A 24,546-nucleotide genomic window follows, 5' to 3' on the forward strand; every position below is an offset into this window, starting at 1 on the left:
ATCAGGTTTGCAAGTTAAAATGGATATCACTCTGTACCTGGCAGTAATTTCTTTTCCATGTTCTAGTCTGTGGTCATGGTACACTACAGTGCAGAAACAAGCCCTTCTATCCATCTAGTCCCATTGCCCTGCACCCTAATCATAGCCATACTATCCCTTTCATCCCCGTATCTATCCAAATTTCTCTTAAATGTTGAACTCGACCCTACTTCCAGCACTTCTGCTAGCAGCTTGTCAAGCATTTAAATCACCCTCTGACTAACATTCCCCTTCATGGTTCCCTTATGCATTTCAACTTTCACTCTTAACCCATGACCTCTAGTTGTAGACTCCCCCAACCTCAGTGGAAAAAGCCTGCTTGCATTTACCCTATCTGTACCCCTCAATTTCGTACACCTTTATCAAACCTCCCCTCTTTCTCCTATGCTTGGGAATACAGCCTTAACCTATTCAACCTTTCCCTATAGCTAGTGTCCTCAAATCCTGGTAATATCCTTGTAAATTTTCTCAGCATTCTTTCAATCTTATTGATAGCTTTCTATAGGTAGGTAATTCTGCAAATTAGGCCTCACCCCCGTCTTACACAACTTCAACATAACATCCCAGTATAATGAGGTGTCTTGATAAATTGGACTAAAGATGCCCAGGAAGGGAGTGCTGGTACAGATAAAGGAATGGGGTGAATTTAATCCACCAAATCAGATATGATTTATAATGCTTGTAACATAAAATAAGGAATACACAAGGTGAAAAAAAAAAATCACAGAAAGTTTTATTGATACACTACATCTTACACTCAACCTCTCTCCCCAAAAAAAATTACTGAGAAGGGGCTTCTTGTTGGTTTCTGGGTGCAAGGTCACAGTATAACCGAAGTAAATTGGAATCATCATGGAAACAAGGGGCTCTGCTTCCAAAATATTGCGCAAGAAATATCAATGACAGAATAAAAAAGTCCCATTCAGTGTTAGTTAATTCAACTGTAAATTAAAAATAATAGCACCCATTTTCAGGGTATTTACTTATGAAAGAAACAAAAGATATTGCTGGTTGCAGAGAAAAACTGATTTCAGTGCACAAAGTCCAATTCAGTTTGTCCTTTTGAACAACAGAAGCTGGTGCAAAGGAGAGCAGGCCAAAAGATGAATGATGAGCAGAACTTGGGGCACAAAAATATGAAAAATATCCATAAAAATCCCAGTATGCAGAGAATATACTGGAGAAAAGTACTGACCATATTGTCTATTACTAATCAAAATTAAGATAAGCAGCTGCAGAGAACTGTATTAGGGTTTACAAATACAGCCTCACATTAAGTATGAGTATGTCAGGCTTGTCTGTATAATCCAATATTTTACTAACAATACCAAAGAACTTACACCCATAAACACTCAATTAAAATTAACTGCCAACATTTCATCACAAGCAAATGTACTTGTATGCAGTCTTTCTCCACCGAAATGGAATGAAAGGTGTAGATGGTAGCTGACACCAGAGTGGATCCAGGAATCCTGCTTACTGGACAGCTTTCTCCAGTCTAGAAGTAATCTATTGATACTGGCCAGATTCGTGAAGGGTGCAGCAAGCTTGAAGCAAAGAGCATGCTTCCCCTGAGAGGAGGAGGCTCGGACCAGAAACCAAGTTTCTGATCACAGGGTTGGCCATTCAGGGCAGAGCACAGGAGAAATTTCTTCAGGTACAGATGGCAAATCTTTGGTATTCTATAATCTACAGGGTCAGTCACTGATAATATTCTGTAAAACCAAAGACTTAAGAACAGAATTAGGGCTTTCGGCCCATCGAGTCCACTTCACCATTCCATCATGGCTGATTTATTAACCCTCTCAACCCCATTCTCCTGCTCTCTCCCTATAACCTTTGACACCCTGATTAATCAGGTACCTATCAAACTCCACCTTAAATATACCCAACGACCTGGAATGCACTGCTATCTATGGCCATGAATTCCACAGATTCACCACCCTCTCTGGCTGAAGATATTTCCCCCACCTCTGTTCTAAATGGATGTCCCTCAATTCTGAGGCTGTGCCCTCTGGTTGTAGACTCCACCACTATAGGAAACATCCTCTCCAGGTCCACTCCATCTAAGCCATTCAATAGATGTCAATGAGATTGCCTCCTCAATTTTCTAAACTCCAGCAAGTACAGGTCCACAGCCATCAAACACTCCTTTTCATTTCTGGGATCATTCTTGTGAACTCCTCTGGACCCTCTCCAATGCCAGCACATCTTTTAGAGAAGGGGCTCAAAATACCCCAAGTGCAGTATAAAGCCTTTAGAATGCCTAATAAATTCTCACCATTCCATCCTTGCTTTTGTATTCTAGTCCTCTTGAAATGAATATTAACATTGCATTTGCCTTCCTTATCACTGATGCAACCTATGAGTTAACCTTTAGGGAATCCTGAACGAGAACTGCCAAGTCCCTTTGCTCCTATGATTTCTGAGTTGTCTCCCCATTTAGAAAACAGCCCATATCTTTATTCCTTCTGCTGAACTGCATTACCATGCACTTCCCTACACTATACTCCATCTGCCACTTCTTTGCCCATTTCTCCAATCTGTCTAAGCCCTTTTGCAGACACCCTGCTTCCTCAACACTATCTGCCCTGCTACCTGTCTTCGTATCTTCTGTATACCTGGCCACAAAGCCTTTATCAAAATCATTGAAAAGAAGCAGTCCCAACACCAACTCCTGTGGCACACCACTAGTCACTGGCAGCCAACCAGAAAGGCCCTCTTTATTCCTCGTTGTAGGGATAAGGCCCTCTTTGTGACACTCTGACAAGGTGTCACACACAAGGCTGCTTAACAAGAACCCATGGAATTACAGGAAAGCTACCAGCATGGATAGAAGATTGGCTGACTGGAAGGAGGTAAAGACCTTCTGAAAACTAAATAAACAAATCCACTAACTCTCCTTTTTCTATCCTGCCTGTTATTTCCTCAAAGAATTCCAACAGACTTGTCACGCAAGATTTCCACTTCAGAAAATCGTGTGACTCCAAGTACCCTGAAATGTCATCCTTAATAATAGACTCCAACATCTTTCCAGCCACTGAAGTCAGGCTAACTGGCCTAGAATTTCCGTTCTTCTGTCTCCCTACCTCCCTTCTTAGAGTGGCTTGACATTTGCAACATTCCATTCCTCAGGAACCATTCCAGAATCTGATTCTTGAAAGATTACTAATGTGTCAAAAATCTCTTCAATTACCGCTTTCAGAACACTGGTATCTGGTCCAGGTGACTTACTGACCTTCAGACTTTTCAGCTTCCCAAGCACCTTCTCCTTAGTAATAGCAATGACAGTCACTTCTGCCCCTGACAATCTTGCAGTTCTGGTATTCTGCCATTATCTTTCTCACCAAAGACTGATGAAAGACTATTTATTACTTTCATCTGCCATTTCTTTGCCCCATCAATACCTGTCCAGCTTCATTATCCAGTGCTCCAATATCCACTCTCACCCCTCTGCCTACCTGCCTGTCCATACAATGTGTGTCCTTGGATGTCAAGTTTCCAACTATGATCTTCCTTCAGCCACAATTCAGAGATGCCCACATCATAACTGCCAATTTTGAACTATGCTACAAGATCATCTACCTTATTCTGTATACTGTACTTGAATACAAAAACTTCTGTCCTGTATTCATCACCCTTTTGATTTTGGCCCCCGTGACATTTCAACTCATCCCACTGATTGCAATTTTTTCTTCTCAGTCTCACCACACACTGCATTCAGTTGTATACAAACTGCTCCATTCTCTGCTCTATCATTCCAGCTCCTACCCCCCTGCCAAATTAGTTTAGACCCTCCCCAACAGCTCAGCAAACCTACCTGCAAGGACATTGGTACCCTTTGGGTTCAAGTGTAACCTATCCTTTTTGTATAGGTCACACTTTCCCCAGAAAAGATCTCAATCATCCAGAAATCTGAAACCCTGAACCCCTACACCAATTCTTCAGTCATACATTCATCTGCAAAATCATCTTATTCTTACCTTCACTTACCTTCATGGCACAGTCAGCAATCCAGAGATTACAACCCTGGAGCTCCTGCTTTTCAGGTTTCTGCCTAACTCCTTATACGCTCTCTTCAAGATCTCCTCCCTTTTCTACCCAAGTCATTGGTACCACTCTATATGACTTCTAGGTGTTCACTCTCCCCTTTAGAGTGCCATGGACCTGATCTGAGACACCCCTGACCCTGGCACTTGGGAGATGTCATACCACCCGGGTGTCTCTTACATGTCCACAGAATCTGCCTTCTGCTCCTACAGTTAAGGAATCCCCTATCACTACTGTACTTGTCTTTACCCCTCTTCCCTTCGGTACCACAGAACCGGACTCAGTGCCATAGACCTGGTTGCTGTAGCTTCCCCCTTGTCCTTCCTACCCAGAGCGATATACTTATTGAAATACTCTGCACTGGCTGCCTACTCCCTTTCCCTCCCCTGAAATTCACCCAGAAGAGATGGAGCTGGAAAATGGTGCTGGGATTATTAGATCAGGTATGAACTCGATGAATTCTTTGTGGAGTTACAAGATCCACCTCCTGTCAACGATACAGGAGGTATGTAATCAGTTGGTGTTTCTGGGGTGTGAGCTGGGATTCACTGGTTAGTACATCAGGAGAACAAACAGCCAGCAGGCCAGTGCCAGTGAACCTACTTACAGGAACAACTGCCCTCTGGCCGGCTTCCGAGTCAGTCACCAGATCATAAACCTGACACTGAGGAGAGGTGGTGTGCTGACGTCTGTAGGCAAAGAGCTGACACACAACACTGCAGGATGGAACACTTTTAATCTGTACCGGAACAGCAGTGACGCCAGGCCATACAAGGTCCAAGCTGGGAGATACAACTTAGTTTTACGTCATCAGATTTCAAACCACTCACCCCAACCATACCTTCCTCCCACCACCCCCCTACACTTTCCCCTCTCTGCCAAATTCACCAATATCACTTTGCAATAGAAATTTGAGATGCAGAATCCAAAAGCTTTTGCGTGGAAGATGGCATCTTTCTGTCCATCACTTAAGTTTCTACTGTACAGACCTTCATTAAAAACACTGAATCAACATCTGTCAGGAAGCAGAACCCCTGGGAATAGCTGCAGGAGTGCACGACGGCTGGTCATCTGGAACTTTGGCCTTGACTGCGAAACTCCACTCCTATCCTCAGGTCAAGTCCACCCAGTCTTTACTCTCGATGGATCAGCACAAACAAACCCAGCAGAACGAGCACTGCATACTGTGGAACAAATCAATTCATTTTTAAATAGAGAAAGCAGGGAAAGCCGTGAAACACTGGCACCAGGAATGTGTTAAGATTCAGGTTACCTTAAATTTTGGGTAGTCATTCATGAGAATGGTCACAATGCCTATATAAGGAACAAACCTGGAAAAACAAGATCAAATGTGTTAAGGGCATAAACAATTCTGTAATATGAAGTTAAAATATAAAAGGTACCAATTATAATAATTTAATTATTAATGGGGAAAGGATGCACCCTTTTAAACTTCATTGATCTAAATATGAAAACCTGACTCTTTAGTGCTTAGACTGATTTCAATGAGGCCGTAAGATCCTGTCATCCATCCTTACTTTTCAGTCAATTCACTCAAACTTGGCTGATCTCACTGAGTTTGGGTAGGTTGAGGGGAGGTGGTGGGTTTGAGTGGAGGAAAATGATAATTTCCTGGTAAGTGAATTAGCTTAGATTACAACAAAACATATTTTAACACAATCTAGTGACTGTCAGATGAAGGAACTAAATCCATTTTTCTTTACTCTGGCCCACATATATCTTTCAAAACAAAAACAAACTCAACAAATCTACTTCAGCTCAGAATACTGCACCTCAAATTGTGCTTCCTGTTGTGGCTTCAGCATGTTGGAACTTATTTAGAGACAACATGGCAACAGGCCTTGTGCCTGTGCAGCCCAGTGACAGCCATGTGACCACTTAAACTACCAGCTCATGTGGAAGAAAACCCGATCACCTGGAGGAAGCTTACACAGTCACGGGAAAAGTGCACAGGATCCTTACGGTGGGAATAGAACCCAGGTTGCTGGCTCTGTAATAGTTACACTAACTGCTGTGCTATCATGCCACCATTTACACAAGGCCATTAGGAGCCAGAATCCCATCGATTCTGCTCCACCATTCCACAGTGCTGGTTTATTATCCCTCTCAACCCCATTCTGCTGCCTTCTCCCTGTAACCTTCGACACCATGATTAGTAAAGAACCTATCAACCTCTGCCAAAAATACACCCCATGACACGGCCTCCAGAGCCATCTGCGGCAATGACTTCCACAGATTCACCTGCCTACCTCTGGCTAAAGAAATTCCTCCGCATCTTTGTTTTAGAGACATTTCTTCTAATCTGAGGCCTTGCCTTCAGGTAGTAGACTCCCCCTTTATTAGATCCTCTCAACGTCCACTCTCTTTAGGCCTTTCAATATTTGATAGGCTTCAATGAGACCCCAATCCAGGTATTCTTCTAAACTTCAGCAAGTACAGGCCATCAGGAACTCTGCTATTCATTATGTACACGTGCAACCGATGATAGTCAATATGCAGTTTTATCCTGGTTTCCAGGATACAAGTTTGCACTAATATGCCCTTCAGCAGGGGAAGGGAAGGAGAGGTATCAGTTTACTCTACGGGCTGGGGGTCAAAGTGACAACAGCTGCAGCAAAAGCGCTAACCCGTTAGTCAGAACACTAGCTTTACTTGTTTATAAAGTGGAATTGGGGACTTTAGCTGCTCTGTTTTCATAATAGTTATGCTCAATATTATTTTTGGTCTGATTACAATTCTCAACACCTGGATTTATAGGTCCTTTAACATAACATTATCCACAAAGAGCTTCATTCCATTTTTATACAATTCCTTTAAATATAACTGAGCGTTCCCAAATGGATTTTGGATTGAAGTTGCTGAGTCTGAGCCAGACTTATGAATACATGCTATAATTTTCAGTAATGGTGCAAGAGTAATATATGGGATTCATTTCAATCATTAAGTTTATATTAGCAAAAATTCATCAGCTCAGTATAATAAAATGCTGCACAAGTGCAAAGTAGACCGGAGTAATGACTTGGGACCAACTTCTGAGTTCACAGATGACCAAGGATTAAACATTCTGAAAACTGATGAGCAAATTTTCATACCCCCACAGACCTGAGGACTTAAGTACTCTGTAAAAATGTATTTACAAATTGAAAAACGATTAGCCCCAGTTCAGAGATACTTTGCTAAATTTCAATTTGCACAAATCTGCATGATGCCTCAAAAAGAATAATTACAGTTTTTTTTCCACTGACATGATTCAGATGGATATTTGTAATCCATATTTTTAGTAATGGGTAGCTGTCAGGCTTAAAATGCTATTTTACGATAATTTTCTACATTCCCTGAGGTCCAGCAAATATATTAATATATATGTATCAGACAATTTGAAAACTAAAAGCCTTTATTTGCATTATGTTCTGGGAGTTTAATTTAAATGAAACAGCACTCTATTTTGTAGTGAACAGGATGATCTCTACATTTATTATAGCACAATTTGTAAATCATTACCACTCCAAATAAAGCTAGCAAAGTCATCAAATTCTTTTAAAAGAAATTCACTAAAACTGGATTTTAGAGCAGGATATATAGCCTACCAAGCTGCCACTGAGATTTCCAAGTGGACCCAAATGCCAATGCAAATACATATTGAATTAGATAGCATTACAATGGCTTGTAAAATTGAACTTGAAACATCAGGCAATCATCCCCCTGCTCCTCCCCTACCCGGTATAGAAACCAAAAGTTGGTAGATATTTGTAGTGGAGCTGGATGCTAGCTTCAGTGCTATGGATGAAAGTCTCGAGTAAACTGGAACAAGTCACTAGTGCAAAAACTGTGCGTTTCGATGTACATGTGGTAAATAAATGAATTAGAAAGAACAGTGAATCTTCAAACTACAAGCACTCAGCCATGACCAAAAATAAATTACCAGTCGTCACCACTGTCACTACCACTTGCCTAACAGTATTAGTTATAAATCTTTTGCTTGACATACAATTATGACAGGGCACAGCCAGTAACAGCGTGAAATTATATCTGGCATTTGTACTATGCAGGCTGGACAGCAGTTAATGCCACACATTTCAAAGATTTATCCAGTACTATGTACCACTAAAAGAAAACATTTCACACTTCATATACATTAATGCAACTATCCCAGGAATGTTGAGGTCACAGCAAAGTTGTGAGCTGCTCAAAATTTATAATCCATCAACGGACTTTGGGGAAAAAAACAGAATGATTCTGAACAAACACGGCAAAAGAACATCTTTCCAAACAACACTATCCTTGCTTCTGAATGTGGCAGTTTAGGTAGATTATAGTGAGTGGCTGTAAAACTTGGTGCTGCTCTAGTCTGTAAATGCAGGACCCCCGTGAAAACGGCTACATTATCGTACCACCATAATTCTGGATTACCCATTGAAAGGCCCATGATTTGAATATCAAGTTAAGAATTTAATTATAGCGAACTAATTTACAAAAATAGTAAATCTCAGAGGTCTTTTAAGTAGACAAAAGATGGGGAGGGTTGTAGGACAAGGAATGTGTAACTTCACCAATCTACCACTATTAGAACGTGGATACAGATTGTGAGAGGGACATTAAGAGACAAAAAAGCACTAGAACTGCCTCCTGTGTTACACTAAACTCAATTACATGTTTCTTTATTGAGTTTGCTTTGTAAAAAATCATGCACTCGGTATAGCAACCATGTCTGCTTTCAAGAGAGAATTTACATTTAGGCCTCTGTTCAGCTCCACTTCTCTTACTGATCTTTAGTGCATGTGGCCTCTCTGGCATCCTGGTAAGTTTGGTGCTTGGTTCAGCCATCAATGTCTTTTCCTTTTCATGTTCCCAGAGCATTTTTGGATTCCTTTTACATTTCTTGCTAGTCTGTTCTCAAGCCCTCTCTCTTTGCCTCACTTACTTTTTACTTCTGAAGCCTGTAATCTGACTGGCACTTTAATTGTTTTAACAGCCTGGCACCTTCCATCTTATTTTCTGTTCTATTTTACTAACTTTTTAGTCATTACAGGAGCTATTTCCTAAAGTTTGGGAAGCACCTTCCAGCTGAAGCACAGTATTCAGTTTGTAGATGCGAAACAAAATGTCCAACTCACCCACGAGCTCTTCCCACAACATCTTTTTTCTCTAGCCAATGTTGTCCCTGCTTGTACAGGCCTCTGTCATCAACAGCGTTGTTGTCACCTTTCGTCAGGAACTTGATGTCACCATTTTCTCTAGAGGGGAGGGAACATTCCTTTAGCACTTGGTTCACAATATGTAGAAGCTTAGAGAGTGTAATTTATAAAAGGATAATTTTAAATTTGACAACCTATGTCAATGGCTTTTAGGTATACAGCATTTTAATTGTGCAAAGCATCAACAATAGGGTATAACAAATATCTTAGGAGGAACCAAGAGGGTTTGGGGCAGCAAAGCTTCAACTCAAGGTAACAGTGTCAAAAGATGGACATTCATGAAGTACAGACATCTCACAAAATTGCAGGGTTGAAATTTATGGGTTGATTAGGTGCTAAAATGCAAACATAGGGCATTGCTCTTTTTTTTTTGCAGACGTGAAAGATCTGTATGAATTTGTCCAGTATCATCACTTCAGGGTACAGAGAGACAACAAACTTTCAAATGATGGCAGTGACTTTAGCTAGAGGTTTGAGTGGAATACGTCAGCAAATGGCCCTCTTCAAGAAGTGACGAATAAGAGAATTCCTGTGTGTATGCAAGCTGAACTGCAACCTTACAATCTCAATCAAATTCCATGATGTATCCAGGAAACACCTCAATATACAGCCCTCAGTTTTTCAAACACACATACACAGCCCTCTCTAGGAAAGCAAGAGTACATGCAATAGCTGCAAGAACACTGATTGTCCTTTGATCTTAAAAATATATAATTTATATATAATTGCTATTGTGTGTGTTGACTGTACCTACATGCTTGTGATACTGCAGAAATTTAATTGTGCCTGTACCTCACTAACTATGCACACGACAATAATCTCAATTTAACTACTTCTCTGCTCATTGGAGTTCAGAACAGTTAGAAAACTGTTGCAATTATATGAACAAAATTCTCATTCATTGTTTATAATTAAATTTAGCATCTTGCAAATTTCGACTGATGTACGGTGAAGAGCATTTTAACTGGCTGATACACAGCCAGGTGTGGAGGCTCCAATGCACAGAACCGAATGAAGCTACAGAGCGTTGTAGATGCAGGCAGCTCCACCGTGGGCACAACCCTCACTGCCATTGAGGAGGGTTCATAAAGAGGTGAAGCCTCCAGAAGGCAGCACCTATCATTATAAGACCCTCACCATCCGGGACATGTACTCTTTGCTTTAGGGAGGAGGAACAGAAGCCTGAAGACTCACACTCAAGAATGTTTTAAGAACAGCCTTTTCTCCTCCACCATCAGAGTTCTGAACACTACTTTGCTATTCAGCTTTTGCACTATTTATTTATTTTTGTAACATATAGTAATTTTTATGCATCACTGCCACAAAACAAATATCACAACTTCTGTTAGTAATAATAAACTTGGTTGTGATTCTAGAGCGGGAAAAGGGAAGGGAAAACAAGTTGCTTATAGGCAAGGTAAAGCCAAAAATAAGGAGGATCTTTACTGTCAGCACTTCCTATGATTCTCTTGGTTCTTGGGAAAAGGTAGGAGATTGAAGAAAGGAGCAAAGCATTTCAAATCAGTGTTTGCACATTACCCAGTAGAAAGGGAAATAAGATTTCCATCTCACCACAAGGGAGCTCACTTTACAGAAAAGGGTTACAGACATTTTAAACAATCTGGTTTCCTGGCTTTGGGCCACTTACTTCTCATGAATTTTCAGTACTCTGTGTACTATTGGAATTTCTCGTCCCTCAATTCTGAAGACAACAATTTCACCAACTCTAATGGGATCCTCGACTCGATTTGTCAGGAATAGAAGATCCCCTCGATGGAATGCAGGTTCCATACTCCCACTGAAATAAATCAAGAGATCAAAGTAAACCCAGCTCTTTCAGAAAGGGAAGTGATATTTCAGAGTATTGGCATAAAAATCGATACAAACATTCCATCTCAACTATCATTAATTTAAAAGAGAGGTACATTTCCAACCGTGCCATCAGGCCTCTGGCATCTTACTCACACAGTGAGCTAACTATTCAGCAGTGCTCTTTATCATAGTCAACCACAATACAACCAGGTGACTATTCATGTCTGGTAGACATCACTAGATTACAGAGGTCATGATCTTTGGTTCATACGAAATTTAATTGCAATGTTTTACATTAAAATTTTGGGATAAAATTCTACAACTTATTTAATTTAGATAGCAATTTATCCAAATTTGATATGTTAATTTTCAGAAGGAAATTATTTTCAATGCAATCATTTTATTTGCTAAATCAAAAGGCAATTAATAATTACCACATTATTCTCCAGTCAGGCAATACCTGTAGATGGAAACAGTTAAGATTACAGGTTGCTCACATGTTTTTTCAAGTGACTTGGAATATCAAGGTAATCCTCTCTCCACAGACACTGCCTGACCTATAAATTACTTCCACCATCTTCAGTTTTCATTCCAGATTTGTAATATCCACTAAAGTCTTCCCTCAAAGATTGATAATGCAATCTCCTTCAATGCTTAAGATCCAAGTATATGCACTCAATAGAGATGAAGATTGCATCAGAAACCTGCTGTACACGAATCCTTAGGGACATTCTCACAGATAGCTAAATTCTTCAAATTGATCTGCATTCTATAACAAAGAATGCTGCACAAAAATACAAGCTAGCTATCAGGTGGGGTATAATCTTCTTGCAAATATAGACCCTTATTATAGAAAGCAGAAAAAACATCATCGTACCTTTAAAATTAAAATAACTATGTTCAATATTTTTGTTAATTATCAACAGCATGACAGATTAAATCATGTACATATTATTTACAATGTTTCTATACATCAGAAAATACCTCAGGAGTTCTACAGTGATTAAAATTTGTACAAATTAGTTCTGTACACATGTAGTACAAAGAAAATGATGTGTTTCAGATGAAGGGAAAGTGCTTGCATTTATACAATACCATAATCACATTCTTATCACATAGCAAACATTTTTCTTTAAACTTTGGACAGACAGTAGATAGTTTACAAAAGGCAGCATCCACAAAAAGAAACAGTCAATAGATACTATACCATTCAATGTTACACTGGAATGCCCAGGATTTGCAGCTGGTTCAGACTTACAATTTCTGATGCCAGGGTGCTAACCCCTACATTAAATCCGCTTACAAGAGGGAATATTCCTGCCACATCCACTTTGTTACTCTCTAAATGACAAATACTTCTACTTCCATTTCTTCTAGCACATCAGAAGTTCATTATAAATGGCTGGACGCTCAAAAAAATTATATACTGATATGTATGAAAACTTTTTGAAAAGTAGTAAGTGATCATTGCATTCCACAGCATTGAGTTATGTAACTTGATACAAATGATCACAGAATGCAAAAAGAACCAATTTAAAATGTGAATATATTTACAAGATGCTCACAAAATGCTGATGGAACACACAGCAGGCCAGGCAGCATCTATAAGGAGAAGCACTGTTGACGTTTCGGGCCGAGACCCTTCGTCAGGTCTCAGCCCGAAACGTCGACAGTGCTTCTCCTTATAGATGTGTAACGGGGTTTTTTTTCTTTTTCTTTGTTACTGTGTATGTAATCAAAATGGCATCTTTGTTTTGTTAAAAGTAGGAATGCTGGCGCCTGTGTTAATAGTAGGAATGCTAGCGTCTTTGTTATGATAAGTGCTGGAAGCTTGTTTGGGACTGTAAACTGATTGTTGGCGGGATTTTGGGGAGTTGGGGCGATGGAGTGAGAGAGAGAGGACAGGATGCTGGAAGCTGGGCGACGGTCCCCGGCCCAAGGTTTTCGGGGATGAGAGGAGACGGAGACAGAGGAGTGTGGAGCGTCTGGTCGACCACTGTGGGGGTCCCAGGATGCGGGTCGAGGAAGTCGGAGGGGATCGAATGGTGGCCAGAAGACTTCAGTAATTGAGCTCCAACGATTGTGCATGAAGTGGTTTGGACTTTGATAAGTTTGGCGCCTTTTCTTTTTTTTCTCTTATTCATATATACTGTATCGTTAGTAATCGTTTAGTTATAGTAATCTTTATAAATTGTACTCATTTAATCGCATAAGGTGTACTGTCTGTTTTTTTGGGTGAGGCGGGGACATCACACAGCATCCACACCAGCTGATTACCCAGTTTGGCGGGGCCGAAGGCTGCTCCCCCTAGACTAGAACGAGTTTGAGCGATGCCTGAGGCGACCCAGGGGTTACAGATGCTGCCTGGCCTGCTGTGTTCCACCAGCATTTTGTGTGTGTTGTTTGAATTTCCAGCATCTGCAGATTTCCTCGTGTTTACAAGATGCTGTCTGATCTAGTTTAGAGGGTAAATAAAAGGAAGCTATTCCCATCACATTAGTCAGCAGTTCAAAAACGGACTGGGGGACAGGGACATATTTATGTTTTTTTTTGGCAAAGATACATATCTTATTTCTGGGATAGAAGGCTTAATGCTATGAAGGCAGGTGGAGACTAAGCTGATATTTTCTAGAATCAAGGAAGAGGAGATCTGACTTTATTGTTAAAGGGATTCACAGGGTAGACATGCTATTGGTCATCATACCCAGAGGTATGATGACCAGAGGTAGACTCTGAAAAGGATCAGATTTTGAGGATAGCGATGAAGAGAAATTTAATCACCCAGAAGACACTGGGTCTTTGGAATTCTCCAGCTAATGGAGCCATGGTAGATCAGTCACAGAGTATGTTCAAGGTAGATGAGATTTTAAAGGATATAGGGTTAGTGCAGGAAAATAGCACAGAGACACATGATCATATTTAACAAAGGAAAGAGAAGCCAAATGGCCTAAACTACAGCTTGTTTCCCCTTATAATGATTTCAGTCTTTAAACTAAAACAATTTCATAGATCCTCAATGCACAATTCAAAGCAAATTAATTATGTCTGACCCCAACTCCACACATTTTATACCACAAATGATACAATATTGCAATATATTCAATATGCAAAGTAGAATTTCCAAGTGATTTCGATATCTTGATGGAATGAACCAAAGGTGGCGAGAGAGGAGTGGAGAAGAAAAAGACGAGCACTCCTTTAACAAGCACAACTATCTGAGGAAACTATGAAAATTAGCAAATGAACAGAACAGTAACTCACCTGAGTACAACTACAATTGGACTTTCACTCCCTGTGAGGACCATCAGTCCTTTCCATATCATCAGTGCAGATGATACAATCATACCAAAATTCAACACCTGATAGTACAGCTGAAACAACAAGATTAAACACAGGTAAGATTATAGCGAATATGCGTGCAATACCAGCAGTTTTACCTTTCTATAGAACAGTATGACCATGAAGAAGAAACAATGCACTTTACCTACATTGGTCTCACATCTGGTCAATATCATTAGGTCACCTCAAGATTCATTCCACCAACAGACCACTGCGTGTACAAGTTAATAGGGAGTCACTATCACATACTACTATACAAAGAAGCAAATACCCCAAACTGAAAAAAAACCAGTTGTGTCCTCCAAATTAAATCTGAGTATCATAAACACAAGAGGTTCTTCAGATGCTGGAAATCTTGAGCAATACACATAAAATGCTTGAGGATTTCAGCAAATCAGCATCTATAGAGCGGAATAAACAATGGATGCTTCGGGCTGAGACTCTCCATCAGGACTCATGAAAGATTATGGCATTACACGTGTTGCTCTTTTGAGTGGCAACCTGTAATATAAACTTCATTTCTTAAAACTAAACATCCACCTGGAAGCGAGAACTTAAAACAGCCCTAGGACACACAACTACAGTATACAATTGCTCCTCTTGTCTTCTAACCTTTCCCAAGCTTTCAGCCAGTAGGTACAGGACAGCAGCTGCAACATTAATTCATTTACCTTCTGAGAAGTGTCAGATGATATTCAGAGTACTGAACAAATGGAACCAGTTGTTTTCAAGACCTGGCTGTTGACTGGGCTTCTACCCACCAAGTTCACAGAGCCCACCAGAGGGTAGCTGGGATTTGCGCTCACGCGTGCACCTTCACAACCAAACTGAAACTTTTTTTAATATGCAAAGGACTGTCTGAATTAGAATGTGCAAGCAATACCTTCTAGATTCTGGAATCCCCATCAGACACAGGAATCAAAGTAAAGGAGAAAAAAATCAGAGTAAAAAATAGAATGAATATCTTCAAAGAGCTGAAGAAAGCTATCCTGTTGAGTTTAATTTCGAGTAGAAGGGGTTTTAAGCAAATAAGCTTAACTAGGCCATTAAAAACTACTGAGAATTATGTACTTGAGCCTAATCATTAATGGCTAATTCTTATCTGTAAGATTAACAGGGAAATTTTGCACATGTTTGAAAGGGGTCCATTCATTGCACAACTTCCCAATGTGTTTAACTGGATCATATACTGCAGTTTTTTGGTTATGCAATGATGCGATTGATATTATTAAAGATAAAGATGAAAAGGCAGGCAGCATCTATGGAAATGAATAAACAGTTGATGTTTCAGGCTGAGATCCTTCATCAGGCCCTAAAGCAGCTATTCTTTCACTTACAACAAGATTTGAAGGATTCCAGCCTTGTCTGGCCTGATCTCCATATGACTGAGATCACAATATAAACTTGGCTCAGAATCTCTGACGTGGCCTAGCAAGTTGTGCAATTGTAAATCAATACAAAAGCTCACTATCTTCTATGTAGCTTGGCATAAACATTACTCATCTTAAACCAGAAATAATAAGAAAAATGGAGACATAACATGAAGAATATTGTGAGGAAGGTGTCAAATTAGTTAAGATTTCTCCATTGTATAGGTGCACTAGTGTGTTATGCAAAATGGTGGCTGCAGGATAAAATGGTGTCAGATTGGAAAGTGGTGATAGCACTGAACATTTTTCTTCTTGCAGACTGCTGTCTCAGTCTCTGAGTTATGTGTTTAGACCGACGGTTGCAAAAGATATGCGATACAGGTTTGTATCACTTGGGAGATGGAAAAGGGGTAAAACTTGTGTAGATTTGTGAAGGGTATATAAAAAGGGGCATGTTTTTAGCTCAGATTTCTATCTTTCCTTAGTTTGGATTGCATCTGGAGCTCAGAGATAGAGAGAAGTCTACCAATGTAGTACTGTATGCCTGTCAGACCCCCAAGGTACTCTCCAGCATTATAAACAGCAGCTCGTTAATTGGTTAACAAGTATTATTATTTTGCTTCCTTCTGTACCTTAAGAATCCTTTCTTCATTTTATTTTCTATATAGCTCTAATAAAGTAGTTTCTATAACCTTAAACATGTGCATAATCCCTCCTTTGTGGATACCTCTTGCAAATGATGCAGAAAAGAACAAGGTTTTAAAAATTTTTAAACATTTCTATTAGAAGTGTCAGATACATATATCAGTCATTTCCCACTGGCTTGACCTGTGGCCCAGAGAGTCTGAGCTACTGAAGTAGATATGCAAAATCCTGAACTGTCAGCCTACTTGAGGCCAAGCTATACTCAGTTCAATTCGCTGATTGTCACCCACCCCCATGAAGTATTTGGCCAATGGGTTTGGAAAGCAACCGCCTCACTTCAGATACAGTAGCATAACTATTAGAGCTGCTGCCTCACAGGGCAATCCTGGCCTCCTGTGCAGTGTCTGGATTCTGCAATTGTGAAATAATCCAGACTTCCTCCTGAATCCCAAAGTCACATGGGTTGGCAGGTTACACAGATGTACTAAACTGCCCCAGTATGTAAGTGACTGATGGAGTCTGGAGAGAGCTGATGATAACGTGAGGAGAATATAATGGGACTAGGATCGGATTAGGTTATCTAGGTTCCTGACTGATGTGCCTACGGACATGTTTCCAGGCTGCATGAACTTACGACATTCAAACAACAACACTAACTCAGGCTAAAGAAATTTTTACCTGCAAATTGAGAGTAACCAGAAGGGTTTGCTTTTGAAAAAGTGGAGGACGGTGAGTATCTGTTAGTTTGTGTTGTCATCAGGTTTGCATACATGAAAGAAGCAACTGCATATCAGAATTCAATTAAGCAACTTTGATAACTGGAAGTAAAACCAACCAATTTCATAGGAACATAACACCGGAAAGAGATTATAACATCAACAAGTTACAAATCTGGTTTCTTTTGGTGTTCAAAAAACAGGTTGCATTTCATCAATGATGACAAATCACTGAAAAGATTAAAGATTGGCTTTATTTGTCACATACAGCAAAATGTGTCATTTTGCATCAAATCAAATCGGTAAGTATTGCGCTGGGCAAGTGCTACCACCCTTCTGGCACCATCACTGCATGTCCACAACTCACTAAAATATGCCTTTGAACTGAGGGAGGAAAGCAGACCTCCTAGAAGAAACCCATGTGGTCACGGGAGAACGTACAAACTCCTTACAGACAGCAGCGGGAATTGAACCCCAACTGATTTTACAACTGTTGTTAAATGTTGTACTAACTGCTATGCTGCTTCTCTACAGCAAGAATGAGAGATCATTCTGACAATGAACACTCGCATTGTTTTATAGTAAGCATGATTCATAACTCAAAGAAGATCTTGTAGAGGACAATTAGTTGGGAAAAGACTTTCCTGGAAGATCAGGAAGTAGCTGGAGAACTTTTGGTTATTCAAGATGACATTCAAGGGGACATTGCCTCAAGATTCAAGGGAGAAGATTTAGGACGGAGATGAGAAATAAGTTTTTCCCCAGAGTGGTGAATCTGTAGAATTATCTGCCCAGGGAAGCAGTTGAGGCTTCTTCACTAAATATATTTAAGATAGTTAGATAGATTTTTACATAGTAGGGGAATTAAGGGTTATGGGAAAAAGGCAGGTAGATGGCGCTGAATTTACAGACAGCTCAGCCATGATCTTATTGAATGGTGGGGCAGGCTCGATGGGCTGGATGGCCTACTCCTGCTCCTATTTCTTATGTTCTTATGCTCCCACATCATTGATGAGAATACAATGAGAGATAAGCAAATAGTGGAGAATTTGCAAGTACAATTAAACAGGAAATCAGAATGAGGAGAGTAGTGCATTGGTTTGCTGCCAAGAGGAAATGACAGAATATACATATACAGGAATTTACAACAGAATTATTGGCTACCTGACTTCATTTGTTTGACAAGGCTCAGAGCACAACTTCCACTCGCATCCCTCTGGTGTGGTCAATGTCGGGCGAGGGTTTTCAGTTAGTCAACTTGCAACATTAAAAATTTTGAAAGCAACTTAAATTAAAAACTTTTCCTCTAAGGGAACTGCCATCTCCCACTCACTTTAATACTTTACCAGCAATAGATCTAATCAATGGGCCACGAGCAGATTTTCCAACATGACAGCTATGAAGCTTATGGTAGACAGCTCTCTCTTTAGTCTCCAAGAGCTAGGGGATGAGGCTACCACTGCTGACTTAAAGCAACAGCAGCACTTCCACTGGAATGCCTGGAGATGTCAAAGATTAGCACTAGCATCTAGGCAGAAGATCTGCCCCAAAGAATGCAACAACCAGACTAACTCATGTTTGAAAGATAGCAAATTCCTTAAGTCTCTTTACCTTCCTACGATATAGTCTGGGACCTTTCAGGATTGGGTTACATAGTTTTGTATTAAATAATGAAGCAGATTTGGTCAAAAGCTGAATGGTGCATGAGTATTTGCCCAATATGTGTCATTGAATTTGAAAGGAGGAAATGCCAAGCAGCTTAAGGTAAACTAGGTAAATGACTGATGAATAAAATATCAGTGGAGGTGTGAACAGTGCTGGAAAAAAGTTTACTGTTGTACAGGAACTGTTTACATCTCTCCCTCCACCCCCAGGAGAAGATCACTACAGCAGGATTAATAGCAGACACTAGGGATGGCATCCCAAGAAAAGTAGTGCAGGGAGTGAGATTACTGAAAGAACAGGGATGGAAATAATGACATTCTCAGGCCATATAAATTCTACCTTAAAACAAAGTGGGTGAAAACGGTCAAATATTCTAATTGTAATTTTCCAATATTCTCATAAACTAAGGTTCTTTTGACTGAAAAAATGCATGTCATGTTGCTGTTTAAAAATAGGAACCATGCTCTGATGATTTGCCAGAAAATTATTGGACTCCATTATTATGGTAACAGGAATTGAAAAATTCTAGTTCATCTGTTAAACCAACCTGGATTTGTATAGGAAGGTTGCATCATAAGGACTTGATAGAAATTTAAGAAACAATTAAGTTATCAGACAATAAAATATCCAATATATTATAAGCTATCTGGATTCCAAAAGTATTTGGTAAACTCTCATAAAATTTTGGGGTGAGGGTAAAAAAAAAGTCATTTTTTTTAAAACCTGGCTAGAAAGTTGGCTGAATGAAAAAGGTCCAAACTTTAAAAATCCTTCAAATTACCATAGTATTTAGATAATTAAGGGATTATTCAACCTACTTATTATCTATATTAATGACTTGGATGAAGGGACTGACTGCATTGCTGCTAACTGAGCAGACAATACCAAGAATGGTAGGTTAGCAGGTTGCGCAAAGTACATAAAGTGCTTGCGAAGGAGTACTCATGAGTTATATGAGGGGTCAAGAATTTTGAAGACAGAATGTAATGTGGGAAAATATGAAGTTATGCAATCTAGAAAGGAGGAGGAAAAGGTAAAGTAGTATTCAACACAGACAACAAAATGTTCCAACAGAGAGGGTTCTGGGGTCCTGGTACATCCAAGTCCAAAGAGCTAGATACAGCAAGTGGATGGTAGAGGTTCTGGTGCAATGTTACAGGGCCCTGGTGAAACCACGTCAGTCCTTGTCTCCATATTTAATGGACATTACACTTTCATAGCAGGAGTGCTAATAAGGTTCACTGGGTTGATTTGTAGCATTAAGAGCTTGGCACAAAAAAGATTGAACAAATCATAGGAATAAAGAAGATTCTTAGTGAAATAAAAACCTCTCAGAAAGATTGACAGGATGGAAACAGAGGATATTTCCTCTTGCGGATATCTAGAATAAGGGGCACAATTTAGTGAGCTCCCATTTCAAACAGATGTGGAGAAATACATTCTCCGAGGAATTCTTTTGATTTCTTTCCCCCAAAGAGCTATGGAGAAGGAGTCATTAAATATAGTTTAAGCATTTAAACTAGAAGACTTCAGGAGTTCTTAGAGAGTTACACTGAAATACTGGAGGGGGGGGGGCAACATGGTCTTAATGAATCAGAAACATGAGAAAATCTGCAGATGCTGGAAATCTGAGCAACACACACAAAATGCTGGAGAAATTCAGAAGGCAAAACTTATGTTGGCCTGCTGAGTTCCTCCAGCAGTTTGTGTGTGTTACTGAATCAGGTTTAATATCACTGGCACATGTCGTGAAATTTGTTGTTTTGTGGCAGCAGTACATTGCAATACATAATAAAAACTATAAATTACAATGAATTAAATTTGAGATAAATTTGTGAGAGATACAGATGAGAAACTGCTGAATTCTGGTTTTCACCAAAACGTGGTTAAACAACATGCCCAACTTGGTATTTCAACTTGAAGACATGATGCTGTTCTGCCAAGACAGAATCTCCAAGGGAAATCCAAAGGAGGTGGAATCTGTGTGTAAATGAACAAAGATTGGTGCACAAACTCATCTGTAGTCAGCAGTCAATGATCTGGGGAAGTCGAGCATCTTACAATTAAATGCTGCTAAGGGAGTTTACAAGCATCTGGGCAGACTTCAATCACGTTAACCTGCAGTACGTTTTACCCAAATTCCACCGACACATCACCATGGCCAGTAGGGGATCAAACTGGACCATGTTTATACAAACTGACATGGCACTTACAAAGCCATCCCATGCCCTCAACTGGCCCCAGTGACCACATCTCCATAATGCCAACCCCAGCATACCGACCGCTGCTGAAAATGGAGAAACCAGTCAAGTGGACCATCACTGTATGGCCTAACATGACAATCTCTGTGCTCCTGGACTGTTTTGAATGGGTTCACTGGCAGATGTTCAAGGAGGCCAGCACAAACTGCACGGCACAGACCTCAAGGAATATGCCTCATCATCAGTCACTGGCTATATAAGTGTGTACCTTAAAGGTTATCTTATGGCCGAACCAGAAGCTCAGGCTGAATGCTTAGGTGCACTCCCTACTCAAAGCATGGGATGTTGCCATCAAGTCCAGTGACACAACAGCTCTCAGAGCAGCCAGGAGAAATCTCATCTTAGACACCAAGAGGGCAAAAACCATCCAAGCACAAAAAATTCAGGAAGACCTGTCTGATAACAACTCCCATGTATGTTGCTTGACATCAAGAATGTTCCTGACTATCCAACAGAAACAATGTCAACCATACCATTGACACCTCCCTCCCTGATGTTCTAAACAACTTTTATGCATACTTCAAGGCAGTGCAACACAATGTCAGCCACAAAAGCTACCCCCCCCCCCCTCAGGTGAGCAGCCACTGCCTAACAGCAGCAGACAGAAGGACTCTGCAGACAGTCAACACCCATAAAGCAACTGGGGGATAAACAACATCCTACGCTGAGTATTCAGGGAGTGTACATATCAACTCACTGACATCATCACGGACATCTTAAACACTTCACTCATCCAAGGTGCTGCTGCAAAAGCTTTAAATCAGCCATCATTGCTGTACCAAAGAACTCTATAGCTGCAGAACTAAACAACTACCATCCGGAAGCACTAAGCAGTGATGCCAATTATCATGAAGTGTTTTGAACGACTGGTAATGGCACACATCAAAATCTCCATTCCTGCCACATTGGACTCTCACCAACAGAATCACTCTACAACAGATGTCATAGCATCTGTCATGCACCTGGCTCTGACACACCTAGAAAACAAGGACACATGTCAGAATGCTGTTTCCAGATTTCAGTTCAGCTTTGAACAATATTGTCCCACAGACCTTGGTGAATGAACTCCTACCCTTTGGTCTGAATACACCATTGTGCAACGGGGTGTTGGACTTCCTAAGCATCAGACCAGATAGGATGCACAACTACTCCACCCAACCCATCATCCTCAAACCGGGTGCCCCCCACCACCTCCTCCAGGGGCTGTGTGCTGAGTCCATTGCTATACAGGTTGCTCACACATGATGGCACTGACAAATACCCCAGTAATCACATCGTCAAGCTCACTGATGACACGACAAGTGGTAAGGTCATCACCAAAAACAATGAGTCAGCTTACAGAGAGGATGTGAAAGAGCTCGAGGATGGGTGCCAGGCAAATAACCTCTTCCTTAAAGTCAACTCACTTTTATTGTCATTTCGACCATAACTGCTGGTACAGTCCATGGTAAAAATGAGACAACGTTTTGTCAGGACCATGGTGTTACATGACACAGCACAAAAACTACACTAGACTACAGACCTACCCAGGACTGCATAATGTGCACAAAACAGTGCAGGCATTACAATAAATAATAAACAGGACAATAGGGCAGTAAGGTGTCAGTCCAGGCTCTGGGTATTGAGGAGTCTGATAGCTTGGGGGAAGAAACTGTTACAAAGGAGATGGTTATTGACTCGCATCACTCACACTCCATTTTACATTGCCGGCACAGCAGTGGAAACTGCAAGCGGTTTCAAACTCCAGGGAGTGCACATCACACACAACCTCTCGTTGTCCCAGAACACATTATACCCAATCAGGAAAGCTCACCAACGTCTCTACTTTCCGAGGAGGCTGAAGAGAGCTGGACTTTGCACATCCATACTCACATCATTCTATAGATGTGCATTAGAGCATCCTGACAAGCTGCATTGCTACTGGGTGTAGAAACTGCACTGGAGCTCACAGGCAAGTTCTACAATGGGCAGCGAAAACTGCCCAAAACATCACTGATACCAGACTACCCATCAATTACATATATCCAGAAAAGTACTAGAAAAAGGCCAGTAGCTCACTCCAAACAGGGAGGAGACTACTTAGCATACACGTTAAAACTACCAGACTCAGAAACAGTTACTCTTCCCAAGCAGTAAGGCTGATCAACATCTCCACTTCTATATTATTTCCCGAGTCATCTTATGTACAGCCTAGCATCACTTTATGTATTTATATATGCATTCACATTTATTATGTGTTTATTATTTTGTGTTTTTTTTTGTGTTGCATCGGATCCGGAGTAACAATTATTTCGTTTTCCTTACACTGTGTACAGGAAATGACATTAACCAGTCCTACAAGGTTTGAAGAAAAAGTGAGTGGAACAGGAGCCCACTCGTATTAATGACGTGTCCTAAACAACGGAGCAGAAAACTGCGCGGAACAAGCAGAGATATGGATTAAGGTCACAACGCAGCTTTGATTCTCAAGTACAGTTGAACGCCCGCCCATTTTGTACATGTTAAGTGTACCAAAGGTGGCGAAAAGTCTTTCCAGATGGAGACACCCAGTCCACATTGCTGGGCTCTGCAAACACTCAGGCTCCCGTAACCGGATCACAGCAGCGCCCTCCTTCCACTTTCCCCAAAATTGTGATGGTGCATCCGAAAGAAGCTCACAGAACGGGAGAGGAAATCACCAAACGTGGGGTGGGGGCAAAACAGCCGAGTGTGTGTGTGGGGAGGAACCAGGGAGTACGGGCGGAATCCGCCGCCCGGGGGGGGGGGGGGGGGTAAAAGGGCTGATGTACCACGGGGGGGACCGATGCCCCGGGGAGAGGGAACCGATACTCTTGGGTGGTGGTGGTGGGGGGGGGGGGGGGTTGCTCCTGAAGGAGAGGGTGGACCCGCTGCCCTCACCGACCTGCCGCTTATTCATTCGCCGCACATCGTTGAGGAAATCCAGCGACAGCATGATGCCGAGTGCTCCGTGTCCCTGTCGGGTGTCTCTCTCGGTGCCCGGCGCTTCCTCCCGCCGGCCAATCGGACCAGAAGCGAACTCGGCCCCGCGCCACACCGGAAGTCGCCCCGCTTCAAACACAACTTTATTCGCAGCCGCCAACGGACAAAGCGCGAGGGAGGGGCCAAAGGTGGCGCGCTTCCCTCAAGGAACTTAGACGGGCGCCCCCTCTCGGCCGGGATGTCCACAACAGCGAACAATGGCAGGCAATGCTTTCCTCCCTGTCAGCTCAGTGGCTACATCCTGTTAATTAACCAGGAGTTATTGGTTAATAACTTAGTTTACTCTCCTTGGGGCATTGGTTCCCCCCATGGTACATTCATTATCTCCTTTCACCACTGGCATTCTTTACCACAACCCACCCCACCCCTCCTTAGTTTTAGATTAGAGACTAAATGTATTTATTAATCACATGTAGATAGAAGCATAGAATGA

At 41.1% G+C, this 24,546-nt stretch overlaps 1 protein-coding gene across 1 annotated transcript; it reads right to left on the reverse strand.

The window, feature by feature from the left end:
* Window positions 1-4,806: 4,806 nt before the first annotated feature.
* sec11a (SEC11 homolog A, signal peptidase complex subunit) lies at window positions 4,807-24,199 on the reverse strand. The gene is made up of 6 exons (XM_073024975.1): window positions 24,016-24,199; window positions 14,379-14,488; window positions 10,954-11,103; window positions 9,225-9,344; window positions 5,363-5,420; window positions 4,807-5,273 (listed from the first exon to the last, which is right to left on the reverse strand). Exons 1-6 carry the CDS (start codon window positions 24,064-24,066, stop codon window positions 5,223-5,225), a joined length of 540 nt encoding a protein of 179 aa, XP_072881076.1. The 5' UTR covers window positions 24,067-24,199; the 3' UTR covers window positions 4,807-5,222.
* Between the last annotated feature and the right edge of the window lie 347 nt (window positions 24,200-24,546).

The sequence above is a fragment of the Hemitrygon akajei genome, chromosome 21 (genome assembly GCF_048418815.1).
Source record: "Hemitrygon akajei chromosome 21, sHemAka1.3, whole genome shotgun sequence".
NCBI lineage: Eukaryota > Metazoa > Chordata > Chondrichthyes > Myliobatiformes > Dasyatidae > Hemitrygon > Hemitrygon akajei.

Coding starts and splice junctions, on each gene's coding strand:
- sec11a (XM_073024975.1), bottom strand. CDS start 24,066: ATGCTGTCGCTGGATTTCCTCAACGATGTGCGGCGAATGAATAAGCGG. Junction 14,489..24,015: donor GGCGAATGAATAAGCGGCAG/GTCGGTGAGGGC, acceptor TTGTTGTTTCAG/CTGTACTATCAGGTGTTGAA. Junction 5,421..9,224: donor GTTGTGGGAAGAGCTCGTGG/GTGAGTTGGACA, acceptor TTGTTTTTCCAG/GTTTGTTCCTTATATAGGCA.